A 13,752-nucleotide genomic window follows, 5' to 3' on the forward strand; every position below is an offset into this window, starting at 1 on the left:
CAGTCACCTACCTCACTGTGCAAATGAAGGGACTTGTCAGCTGGGACCATTTTCCTTTGTGTGACTTGGCAAAGAGAAAAGCTGTCTATTAGTTTTCAAGTGGAGGTCTTGAAGAGGCTCCCGAAGAGGTCTGTCTGAGCCGGTGAGCAGCCAGAGAAAGCACTGGTAGAGCGGCATTAGGAAAAGTTAAGGAACTGGGCAGGGCAGACAGGGAGAACGGAAGGAATTGGGTCCCCTATGGCCCATTAGGGTACTCAACATTTGCGTTTGTATTTCGGCCCCCGTGAAGGGCTGGCCTGGGGACCTCCATTAGCGACTTCTTCTAGTGCGGGTCAGGGTGGCTCTCCCGGGTCTCCCCTGTTTGGACCGCCGGGGCTCCGGGCTGGGCGGGAGGAGCGCGGGGGTGGGAGTCCCGGAGGAAGATGCACCGAGCTGGCTGCAGGCCCCGCGGGCGGGCGGGCGGGCGGGCGTCCGGAGGCAGAGGGGTGGGGATCTGGGGTGGGGATCTGGGGTGGGCTGCGCCCTCCCGCTCCGACCCATTCCACACCCGGCCGAAAGCAGACACTGTCAGCTGGTTCACTCCCCTTTCAGGAGGAGGGAGGGGAAAAAGGTAGCTAGCCCCTTTCTGCTTCAAAATCTAAAGGGCGATCCAGGGCAGCTTTGCCGCCGCTCCCGCCCCACGCCTGGACCATGCACCCCTGCATCTTCCTGCGCGGCCACAGGCGAGCACTTGATTTCTGGAACTGAGGGCTCAAACTTTTTGACTTTGCTTCTCCCCAACAACTGAACCATGCCATGTGCCCAGAGGAGCTGGCTGGCAGACCTGTTCGTGGTGGCTCAGTTCCTTAACTTTGGGGCGCTTTGCTATGGGAGACAACCTCAGCCGGGCCCGGTTCGCTTCCCAGACCCCAGGCAAGGTTAGTGACTTTTCTTTATTTCCTTTTAAAACAGTGGTGGGGAGACATGTGGAAACTTGGTCGCTCCTTTTCCCTTCCCCCACTTGGTAGAACTGAACCCTGCACATCGCTTTCTGCTGAGTTTAAGGAAACCTGGGCTGGGAGCTCGGTAGGTAGGCTCGCCTTTCGCCGGAGCCAGCACTTGGGGAGAGGATAACAACTCCCACTGAAAAGTAGTGTCCCGCTGCCTTTCACACGGGTGACACTGCGGTCTTTGAAAGACTCAAGAGGGAGCTGGCAATCTCTCTCTCTCTCTCTTTCTCTCTGCCTTTTGTGTTCTCTTTGCTTTGTTTCAACCTCCTATTTTTCAAATTCTGAACAGGAAAAAAAAAATCATTTGTTCTAAAAAAATTCCAACTGGCCACTGGCGGTCATTGCAATGTTTGTAGTTAGTCTTAAACTCCTGGTCAGGGAAGGGGAAATGTGATTCCGCCCTCCTGCTGAGCACGCTTGGCTGTGTTTTGATTTCCTGGAAAGATTTAGGGTTGTGTTTTTAAAATAACAGCCCTTGTGGGGAAAATTTACCTCTGAGGGGTTCACGTTTCCCTGTCCTGCCTGGCAGCTGGCTGGTTCTCTTTTTGAATTTTGTGAAATGCATGTTATAGAAATCATTGGAGGAGTTGTGCTGGGGCAGTTTGTTATTTTAACATTATTACTTTTTAAGCCTAAATCCTGGGGTAAGGTAGTACTGTTGCTGGGCCTTTTTTTTTTTTTTTTTTTTTTTTTTTTGACTTCTAAGTTCAGAGACCTTTTTTTCCTGTTTGGTGGAGAGAGTTCATTGTGCCTCTGGTGAAGATAGAGCAAGAGCAATGGCCTGTGTGTATCAGCCCATCTGACCACTAGCAGGAACCTTCTGGGGTGCAGGTTCCATTGCTATAACCCCGACTTCATTGAGGAGAAAGCTGAAGATGGAAGGACTCGTGACCTCTGCAAATGGTCGATGGTTGAGCAAGGTTTTGAACCTGAGCCTGACTTGGACAATCATGCAGCACTACCCCATTGAAATAGTAGGTATAACACACACACACACACAGCACTGGGTTAGCATTCATTAAGTCCTCTGTTTGGTAACCATGTTCAGGTCTTGGGAAGTGTCCTTTTCTGACAATCTTTTAATTCCTAAGGCCACTTGAGTGGAAAAGCTTCACCAGCTTGTTCAAGTTTAGGGGATTTCTAGGCAGGGTTTTCTGCCCACGTTGCAAAGTTCAAACACTGTTGGGGAACTGGACTGCCCGCAGCTTTGAGAGCTATCTGATGCAAGTCCCTCCCTCTGCTTTACTTGGAAGCTGGAGCCTGCAAACACTGGGGTGAGATGTCAATCAGCCAGCAGTGGCTTGTGTAAACGTTCCAGATACAATCTCCCACCCCCAAGTTTAAAATAGCAGCGCTTGTTGTTCTTTGAAAAACAGTCCCTTTGTGAAAAGTCTCTCTTCTGGGGCAGCACAAACAAAGCCTGCAAGCACTTCCCAGGGCATTTGGAGAGGATTTGGTTCAAAGACACACATTCTCCTGCATTGGTTTCAGCCAGGCTTGCTGCATATCTTTGAAAGGGAATTCAGCCTGTTATGGAGTGGACATCTCAGCCTTACTAGTTCCTCTCTGGAAAGTGAGAAGGGATTTTCACCTAGTCACCTTTAGGGTTATATGCTGAGGATATTTAATATGGAGATTTAACATAAAGTGCTCCAGGCTTATTAGTGATGCACATGTATTTAAATTTTAAAATAATTTGTTTTTAAAAGCTGTTTCACCAATCTTAATTCATTAATGAATTTACAAGAAATCCACTCTTGGTGCTAAGGATAAATTTCTAAGCAGACTTTGTTATGGTTTAGATGTGAGGTGTTCCCCAAAAGCTCACATGTGAGACAATGCAAGAAGGTTCAGAGGAGAAATGATAGGGTTGTGAGAGCCTTAAAGTAATCAGTGAGATTAACTGAGTGGTAACTGGAGACAGGTGGGGTGTGGCTGGGTGTAGTGGATCATTGAGGGTGTGGCTATGGGGTATATATTTTGTATCTGGAGAGTAGAGTCTCTCTGCTTTCTGATCACCATGTGAGCTGCTTCCCTCAGCCACCTTCTCCTGCCATGATGTTTAGTCTCACCCTGAGCCCTGAGGAATGGAGCCGGTTTTCTGTGGACTCAGACCTCTGAAGCTGTGAACCCTCAAATAAACTTTTCCTCCCCTGCAGTTGTTATTGTTGGCTCTTATAGTCACAGCAGCGAAAGAGCTGACTAAAACAGACTTTCATTTAGAACTAAGGGGTACAGAGAGGAGAGAATTTTTCTTCTCTTTATAAGGGGATTCTCAAGTTTCCGGGGAATAGGATGACCTAGATTTCGCCCCCAAATGACATTTCATTTCCACTCTGACTACATTGTAAAGTTATACTATGGTACTGAACCTGTCAACTTGAAAGAAATCATCTCACTTAACCTTTTCATCCCTATTTTCACAGGTGAGAAATAGGAGGCCCAGGTGCTTAGAGTGTGTGTCAATTTGTATTTCTTAAGCACCTACTAAATGCCACCTCACTAGGGGGTTGAAGCAGGCTACACAGGGTCTTATAGTTAGGAACGGATCCAGATAATCCAGATACTAGATAACCTTGAAGGTTCTTTCTCGTTCTCAGGGTTGGCCAAAGATAAAACCAATTCTTTCAGGGGCTAGACACCAGAAGGCTTGACTAATTCTGCCCAGTAGTTTCTCCACATCACTCGTTTGTGATGTAAGAATGTGCTGTGACTTTTCCAACGTTTCTTGATTCACAACTAAGTACCGAAACAAAAGGAAAGATTAATCTTGTACAAAGTATTCTACCTTTCTTCTACAACCAATAATATTCCCTTAAGTTTATTTGTTTCTGTAGAAATGCTCCTCAGTGTATGATGGGGTTCCATTCTGATGAACCCATTGAAGTTGAAATTATCATAAGTTGAAAATGTGTTTAATGCACCAAACCTCCCCAACATTCCAGTTTAGCAACACAGTGTACTATGAGGTATGACTTGTTTCCACTTGTGGTTGCCTGACTGACTGGGACATGGCTTGCTGCTGCTGCTGATCCTCAGAAGAGAATATCATACCAAATATCACTGGCTCTGAAAAAATAAAATTCAAAGTAGTTTCCACTAATGCCCATGACTTTTGTACCTCCATCAAGCTGACCATTAAAAGTTGGGAACCATCTACATTGTTTACAAGGCACCAGTCACTTCTGTGGTCTGTTTTTGCTGTTGACAATTCCATGCAATCAATAGGGCAAGCACTTTATCCCATGTTAGAGACAGGCTCCAGGGTGCACGGACTTGCATAAGAACAGAAGGAGTATTGCAGGGTTTCAAGACAAAAGCTATAATCATTTATTTATGCTATTTGCAAAAAAAAAATTTGCAAGAAGCAAATGATTCTATGTATTTTCTTAATGTAAGAAGAGACTTTGCAGTTTCATTGTGTTAATTATAGTAATCTTGTCTGGTGGGAAGATGAGTTTTCATAGAATTGATGAGCAAATCCAGCCTCCTGTGGAGAATCCTACAACTTTGAGGGGACTTACATGATTCTCCGCAACTTGTCAATTACTATAACAAAAGTACAGTTCTATGGTTATAGCAACCTATGGAAGATAATTATGAAAACAAACCACTGACTGTTATCACAATTTCATTGCCTTGTTTAGTAAGGGAGTCTTAGAAAACCAATTGCTCTTTTAGATAGAAGTAAACATAAAGAATAAGTACAGATTGCCCTCCTTCAACAAAGTTCCAAAATTGGAACTATACAGAGATGAGCATGACACAGAAATTGGTGGAATGTTCCATAAAAAAAAGAGCAACCTCAACTCGAAAAAGCTGTCAGGTAAATACTGTCTTCCCTCTCCCTCCTTTCTAAGCCAAGGATGAAAGATCTCTTGGTGCTTTATATTTTCAACAACTTGTGCCCATAGGGTTCGCTCAAAGTTTCTCATAAAGAACTAGGTTTCCAAATCTGATTTTGAACAAGGCAAATAAAACTTTTCAGGGTTTACCCTTTATTTCCCCAAACCCTAGTGCAGGTTGTGATGTAGTTTTAGAGCATCTCCATCCCCTGCCTTTTCCCCAGTCTTATTGACGCCCTGCTGGGGGCTATGCCATACAGACTACACCAAGATGGCGCCTGGCAGCCAGCCAGAAGTTGTTTTGCTCACATCAGCAGTGAGGAGGTTGATTAACATAAGCACACTCAGGTGATTTATCATTGGCTGTATTCAATTAAGTCCACGCACACAACGCATGCACAGGTGTTCCTGAGTGTTCCTGATCGTGCCTGCTTGTTTTTGACCTTTACCGTGATTAGACGGCTAGCTCCTCGCCTAATAATTGGCATCAGCCCTACCCTTCACCTCCTGGAGGGGATATAAACTGGCTCTCCTCCAGCGCCGGAGTTCCCGGATTTCCTGACTCTACAATAAACCGTTCCGAATTCAAGAGCCTCACTATTCGTTTGTCTTCCCCCACCAAATTGACTCCGCTGGACGGCGTCAACACCCCACAGGAACATCTGATCCTCAGTAGATCCTAAAGAAGTGGTGAGGACAGAGCTTAAACGTGTGGGCTCTGGGGTCAGATTGCCCTCACCCCACTTTATCTTTACAGAGATAGGAGTGGAGGCTAAGATGAGTGTATTACTTCATTTTCTGTTGCTGTAACAAAATACCTGAGACTGGGTAATACATAATAAATGAGGTTTACTTACCTCAAGATCAGGGGTCACATCGGCTCTGCTTCTGATGAGGGCCTTCTTGCTCTATTGCAGCATATGCATCATGATGAGATCAGGTGTGAGAGGGAGAGATCACATGGTGAGACAGGAAATGAAAGGGTTCAGGGGCCAGGCTTGTTCTTTATAGTTTGTTTTCGTGGAAACTAAACAGGATAATGTAAGAAGTACATTCATTCTCTCCAAGCATGGATCCCCAGTGACCTAACCATAACCGCTTCCACGAGGCCTTAGCCCTTCAAGATTCCACGATTTCCACACCCCCACACTGGGGACCACACTTCCAGCATATGAACCTTTGGGAACAAACAACATCTAAATCGTAGCCACAAGGGACACAGTTAATAATACTGCCCCAGGGAACTTTGAGGATTAGAGAAGACCAAACAAGTATACTCTTACTGTCATGTGTGACCATAAAAAATGATAAAAATTAGGACTACTGTTATTTCCTGACACCACCTTCTCCATCCATCACATCCCCTGTGGGTTCTGCTTTCTGCTGGCTAAGGGAATAGGTAACGAATCAACACAGAGTGCCTACCGAGAGGAAGCCACGGTGAACTGGGCTTCTCTCCTATCTCTGCCTAGAGATCTCATAACTATGAGATCACAGGTCACCACATTTCTGTCTTTAATACCAACGTTAGTGTTGAGCTAGTCAGTGTTACTTGTCAAGCATTGTTTTAAATCCATTGCAGGTATTAGGACGTTGGAGCCTCACGACCACCTTCCTTTGCTAGCAAATCAGGAGGGAAAACTGATAGTATCTCCCGTTACCATGTCTAATTAAGAGGCGGTTCTTATCTCCATGTATTGCTCAGTGAATTGAGAAATAAAGAAATCAAGTCATTCTTTCTTGGTCAGCTCATCATCCCTAGGAGCAGTGCTGCTTCCTCTAACTCTGTTTGCTCTCTTGGCATCTGTTCCTCTTCATGAACATGCGATTCCTCGGTTGAAAGCATGGTTTTGAAATAGGAAGCTCAGCATTTCAATCCAAGTAACGTTGCAGAGTGACTCTTTAGACTCAGTTTCCTTACCTATGCAATGGGCATAACAACTGATTCTGTATCACACGGTTGTTTTGAGTGTTGAATGAGGAAACCCTTATCATACCTGGCTGGTGGTTAGTGCTCATTAAACAGTTACTATAATTATTATCATTATATTATTATGCAGTCAAATTATGTTGGCTGTCTTTCAAAGCTCATTAGATCAAAAGCAACTAGGTAAAAAAAAATCGGTAAATTTGTTTGCTCTTTTACTCTTTAGGCAATAGATTTTGGGGCTTAGTCTTTTTTTTTGCGGTGCTGGGGATTGAACCCAGGGCCTTGTGCTTGCAAGGCAAGCACTCTACCAACTGAGCTATATCCCTAGCCCCTTAGTCTTTCATTTTATACTTTCAAAAATCATATTTAAGATTTTCTCTAAGATATATCTTCAGAAACAGTTCCTCCGAGGCATATTTCAAGTCAGGAAACTTATGGGAAAAGATGTATTTTTCTCCGAAAAAAATTGAAATAACTCTTTGACTACTCATTACTGTTTTTCTAACCCCAAAGTGGGATTATTGCATTTCTCTGCTGGATGGCCAGGGTGGCTGCACACTGCAGAAAGAATGTCCAGCCCATCACTTGAGGCTCACTCTACTCTCCAGCCTGCTTTTCCCTCCACCTTTACCTCCTGCTGACATCCCTCCTGATCTGTTACACCAAACTCCTTCAGCCTGAGAGGACACTGAGCTTAACTGCTGCTAACCCTGTCTCATCTCCAGGAAATGTGTGGAGGAGGCCTCCCCAAGGTTAATTCTTCCCCAGAGACTCAGCCAGCGGGATGGGCACAGGCAGTAGGCATTGCGGTGTTGGCATCCCTTCCTCATCTCCTCTCCTCAGTACAGCATAGAACCTAGTCCTTTTCACCTATTTACAAGTAATTGGGAAACAGCATGTAAAGACAAATTTCAAAGGGAAAAGTCATGCCCTAAAGAGCACCATCATTTTTACATATTATCTGCAAGGCTTGGTTCATGTGTATGCATGTGTATGTGTATCACACGTAGTGGTTGTAGTGAAGACACAATTACGTATTTATTACCCTTTGTTACTATATCCTATTGTTTCCATATTTATGCATAATCGCCATGTTTATTAAATATGCAATACATTGTTTTGACATATCGATTTACAAAAATTGTCTATTTAGGACCATTTTTAAAACCATGAGATTGATTTAAAATTGCACTTGTCTGCCTCCATTTCATGACAATTTGAAATTATTGTAGCTGTTTTCTGGGTATTACAAACAAGACATTTTTGATTCTTCTCAGTCTTGTTCAAAGAGTATAATATTTTGCTCAGAATTTATTTGTTTATGTTTTGATGTAGTTGCTTTTGGTTGTATTCACATTCATTTGCTCAGTAACAGCGTATTGGGAAAAAAAGATTTTTAGAAAACACTTGTTTCTCTGTTTTGGTGGAGATGCAGAGACTTGGATATGTAAAATGGTATTAAAATGAGATGTTTCATTTTGTCTTGATTTCTGCTGAGACCATAAGTGTGAGGGGGGGAAGAAAAGAGGTTAATGTCCCACACATTCACAAAGAGAATTCCAGACCATGTAAGCAGAGCTTGCAAAGAACTGATGTGACTCTAAGACTTCCCTTTCTTGTGCATACATGAAAGGCTTAAAGGTCAATGGAAAGATATTGGAGGGAGACTTTCTCAGGAGAGAGTGAGAGTACTGGGGAGTTCCCCTCTATTGTGCCCCCTTAAGGGGGCCTTCAAAGAGCTCAGAGAGTTTGAGGTGGGTTTGGGGATGAGCATGTAAGCCTGGACATGCACAGATAGACAAAAGACCAGTTGGAATGGCATTTGTTCACAGAGCCAACCACCAGGTTGGCCTTACAAGAATGTTATGATTTCCCTGACTTTGGGGGACTGGGAAGGGATCACGGTTATTTCCTGTGAGCCAGATTTGGGCCCCATGGGAAAGAACTTGGGTCATCTTGAAAAAATGCCGAAGAGAACATACTGCAGGGTGACGCAGCTACAATATAGGGGTGTCAGATGGAAAGACTGAGGGTGGCCAGTTGGAGGAGGAATTGCCCACATTGAGGGAACCTGGACAATCCCAGTGACGGAGGTCACCCAAAGCTCAGAGACCTACTCTTGAGAGCAGGGCTCAGCATCAGGACCTTGTCCACACTCTGGCAGCGTTGCCTGATGACAGCTACACTCAGTCAGGTAAGACCTTCTGCAGCGCACTTCCCTCCTCTGCTCCACCTGGAGCAGCCGGTCCATCATTGTGAGTGGCAGAAGAGAGAGCAGCAGGAGGGGAATACTGCAGAAGCTGGCCACGCCCACTTCGCCAATCTGGCCACGCCCCTCTGTATTCAGGCCTGAGCTTGGAAGGGCCGGGAAGTGCCAATACTAAATCTGCCCAGACATTTCTGGGGAGTGAGTGGGAGGTGCAGGCAGACTGTCATCACACTCCTCAGTTCATGGCACACTAGCATCGTTGATTTGTACAACTCTTTTTTTGTTATGTATTTGTACATTTTTGTCCTTGGTTCCCACTCCCATTCTTCTCCATGGAAACCCATTTTAACAGATTCCATATGTACTTTTTTTGTTTACACATGTTCTGAAAATCTATTATTGTGTGCCTCTGTGTGTGTGCCTGTGCACGTGCATGAGTATTTGCCACTAATGTAAATAGCTCTGTATTAACTTGTCTTTATTCTTATTTTTCATTGAGCATTGTTTTTAAGATTTGTCCTTGTCGCTATGCGGTAAGTTGTGCCTAAATGTCCCAGTTGGAAGGAATAGGTCTGAACTTTTACACTTAAAAATTGAGACGATCTATTAGTACCTGAGAGTGGAAACTGTCCTCTGCCCCGTATTTCATCCAAGGTGGAGGAGGACGGTTTTATAAATGATGTTTGAATGCAGCTGTTTCCTGAGGGGGAAGCTCCTTTAAACTGTACCCCATCATGTCCAATTCGTTTAATCCACTGGCTACAAACATGTTCATTGATACATCGGCTTATATGAACCAAATCCCTGTGATGTGAAGATTCTGGTCTCCAAAGTTTCAGGGATAAATAGGATAAACAGCAAAAGGCCATGTAAAGTCAGGCTGCTCTGGGAGGTACAGACAGGAAGGCCCTGAGGGTGCAGGGGCAGGAGGAAGCACTGCAAAGGTCATCAGGAGATGAAGAGAAAGAAATTGAGCTTCATCTTTAATGCGTAAACAGGATTTTGATTAATGCAAAACATTCAAACCTTTGGGAAAGTAACACGAGCAAAGTAATGCAAGTTGGAAGGTGCCAGGGTTCAGCTGTGAGGTGGCAATAGAATGTTTTCTTTTTTCTTTTTCTTTCCCCCTTCCTTTCCCCTGAAGCAAAAGATTAGTTTATTTTACTAAATGGTTAATGGTTTGTTTTGCTTAGTCTGTAATCCAGAGTATGACTAATTCCTAGCTAGTTAGGTCCTGTGTTATTCTCCATCATCAAAATAAGGAGGCAGTGGTGGGGATTTAAATTTGGGTAAGTCAAAGGCTTACCTTTTGTGTGTGGAGGGAAAGAGTGTTTCCCTGTTTTTGGTACCAGGGATTGAACCCAGGGCTGCTTAGCCTAGCCACCTAGCCACACCTCAGCCCTTTTTATTTTGAGATAGAGTCTTGCTAAATTGCTTAGGGACTCTCTAAATTGCTGAGGCTGGCTTTGAACTTGCAATCCTCCTGCCTCAGCCTCCTGAACCGCTGGGATTATGTCTTGCACTTTTAAAGTGACAGTTTTCCTATTTTTAAGCCATTGCCTCAGTTCCTAATATATTCTTTCACCATTTTGTGTGTGTGTGTGTGTATATATATATATATGTATATATATATATATATATATATTTTTTTTTTTTTTTTTTAAGAGGCAAGACTCACCGAGTTGCTGAGTCTCACTAAGTTTCTGAGGCTGGCTTTGAACTTACAATCCTTCTGTCTCAGCCTCCTGAGTCGCTGGGATTGCAGGCATGTGCGAGCACTCCCTGCCTCAAGTTCTTTTTAAAGCAGTCTGTGCGGCCTCACGCTTAGGCTAGCATTGGTGCAGCGTTGCCAGTGTGTGTGATGGGTTCAGTATGTTTTTTACTTTTTCCTCCAACTTGACTTAGTGGGAAGTTCCTGGGAGCATTTAAGCACCTTGTTATACGTGGAGCCCTGTGACTTGTATCAATGAATTCTAGACTCATGATGTCCTGATTTTGGAGTGGTTATCAAAATGGAGGAACTTTAGATTACATAGAGGGAAATGAGAAGGGAGGTGGGGTATGAAAAATGGTGGAATGAGACAGACATCATCACCCTATGTACATGTATGATTGCACAATGGTATGAATCTACATCGTGCACAAGCATAGAAACGAAATGATGTACCCCGTTTGTGTAAAATGAATCAAAATGTAGTCTGTAAAAATTAAAAAAAAATAAAAAAAAATTTTATAAAAGGCACCAAAGACAAGTTAATACAGAACTATTTATATTAGTGGAAAATACTCATGCACATGCATATGCTGATCTCATCACTTTTCTAATGGTATTCTGAATAGATTTATGCTGATCTTACATCATCCCTGATAAATTATTAATAGCCAGAAGTCCTTTAGTGTCAACTCCGACTGCCGTGTGTCACCAACCAGAAAGCACTGTGCAAATTTGAGTTGCTTGGGGAAATCGATATTGATGGTGTCCATATGGTTATCAAACTAGGATCTGAGTTCCAAGTGGCAGTGAATTTGTCTTGCTTCAGACTCAACCTGGCTCATTTTTTTTTTTTTTTTTTTTTGTCTTTTTTTCTTCCAGAACGTTTTATCAAGACCCTGCCAGAATACCATGTGGTGGGTCCTGTCCAAGTAGATGCCAGTGGGCATTTCCTGTCATATAGCTTGAACCATCCTGTCCCCAGCAGCAGGAGGAAGAGAGACTTGGGTTCCTCAGAGGACTGGGTCTACTACCAAATTTCACATGAGGAGAAGGACCTGTTCTTTAACCTGACAGTCAATCAGAGATTTCTTTCCAAGAGCTACATCGTGGAGAAGCGATATGGGAACCTCTCCCATGTTAAAATGTTGACCTCCTCGGGGCCTCCCTGCCATCTCCAGGGCACCGTTCTGCAGCAGGGAACCACAATTGGGACCGCAGCTCTCAGTGCCTGCCATGGACTGGTGAGTGCTTGGGCCAGTCATCTGGCCCCTGCCCCAGGACCTTAGAACTTTGGCCTATTAGACCCTCTATCAAAAGGTTCACAGCTGCATCGATACATGACAACTGAGCCCCTGTGACGTCATGATCTTGACCTTCAACGGGGTTGGAGAAAGGTGATTTGTATGGGAGGTGCAGAGAGTAAAGACACTGAGGGTTTAGTGCAAGGGGACCAGAGGGGAGCATGGGGTGGGATCGGGGGAAAAGAGGACTTGAGTTGTGTCTTCAACCTCTGGGTCAACTCCAAGGTGTTGTTCACTGGATGGCTGGCCAGCACCTTTGGAGTAACCTGAAGTTGAACTGCTTTAGGGTCTTACTAATAATAGTTGTGATAACAGTAACTGTTATGATATCATAATTGACTGTATGTGTTCCACAATCAGATTTCATGTGGCATCTTAGGCTGTCAGTGGATCCCTGCGCACTTCTATTCGTTATCTGTAAAATGGAGATAATGATGGAACCAGGCTCAGTGACTTCATAAATATGACTTTACTGAAGCAGATACACCCATGTTTTTAAAACACCAGGCACTAGACTACGTGGTTTATGATGTGGTTATGTACATTGTCCTACTCCCCCTTTCTTAGTTTGGAAATATCAAACAATTTTATTGTCCAAGTTAACTTAAGCCTGAGTCTTTCTATTATTATACACCACCTCTCAAAGTGTGACTAAGCTTCTTTTTCAAAATGTAAACCTGCATTTAAAAGAAGTCCTGTCCCTTTTTTCTCCCTTTATTCTAGCAGCAGCTGCAGTGACGGCCCTCTAGCAAGTACATGGCCGAAACGTTTGGGGGCCATGTTGACACTTTTTGAAGTTTTCCTCTTGTTGGAGTAGAAGGCAGATACTGGTGCTCATAGCATGTGCTGGGAGGGTGACTGCAGGGAAGATTCCAGAGATCTGAAGGTGATAGGTAGCCAAGGTTTTCTAAGCAAAGCAGCTAGTGACATTGCTTTCTTACAGAAGACACTTGACCCAAATCCTCCTCCCACCATTATTGCCACTTTGCTAAGAATTTTTGTTCTTCAAAATTTTGGTCTGTGTTTATCTTGTATCTGCAGAGTTTGCCTTTGTTGGAATACTGTGGGAACGCTCTTGTAAACATTGTATTGTTGTTGAAATCTTCTGAAGGACCTCTGGGGATGAATTGCTATGTACAGTAAATGGAAAGAGGTTTTTTAATGGCTTTTTGTGTTCATCTGCATGTTCAAATGTAGATATTTAGCATTGCCCCTAATTAGATCTTAAACATCAAAAAATCATGAATGAGACCCTCTTCTTCATTTTGGTCTCTTGTCGTGGTTGATTGGACTGGGGGACATTGGTGCTCATCCTCTGAGTTCACTCTGGCTTCACTCTGGCTTCATGTCACCTCTTCCCTTTGCAATCCTAGGTCTCTCGTTTCTGTAAGACAGCCACGAAATCATCATTGCCACCTGACCCCCTTTCTCTGACTCTGCAGAGGAGAAGAAAGAGCTGCAGATCTGGGAGGATGGGCACACAGAAATAAAGAATCCAAGAGACAAACATGCAAAACCCACACTGCTCTGGAGAACACTAATGTGGGAACTCATTCTGTTCACTAGACATGCAAATAATTATCATGCTAATAAGAGCCTAGAAAGTTAAAACCCAGGTGCCTCTTCGTGGGTTAGAGCATGGTGGTCTTTGGACCAACAGAAACGGTGGGTGTTTATTAGTGGTATTATCCAACATTGCCATAAAGTAACTGTTCTCTTAGGTGATTGTAGCAAGCAGCCAAGGGTGAGATCTGCTCTCAAGTT

General features: G+C 43.9%; 1 protein-coding gene across 1 annotated transcript in view; it reads left to right on the forward strand.

Annotated features, from left to right (window-relative positions):
• Positions 1–552: 552 nt before the first annotated feature.
• The window catches only part of ADAMTS12 (ADAM metallopeptidase with thrombospondin type 1 motif 12), a 329,970-nt gene continuing 316,770 nt past the window's right edge, over positions 553–13,752 (forward strand). The window contains exons 1-2 of the mRNA XM_079144478.1: positions 553–917; positions 11,567–11,928. Of these exons, the coding sequence (XP_079000604.1) occupies positions 791–917; positions 11,567–11,928 (489 nt within the window). The 5' untranslated portion in view covers positions 553–790. The remainder of the gene's footprint in view (positions 918–11,566; positions 11,929–13,752) is intronic.

This window comes from Sciurus vulgaris (genome assembly GCF_902686455.1).
Source record: "Sciurus vulgaris genome assembly, chromosome: 6".
Lineage (NCBI taxonomy): Eukaryota > Metazoa > Chordata > Mammalia > Rodentia > Sciuridae > Sciurus > Sciurus vulgaris.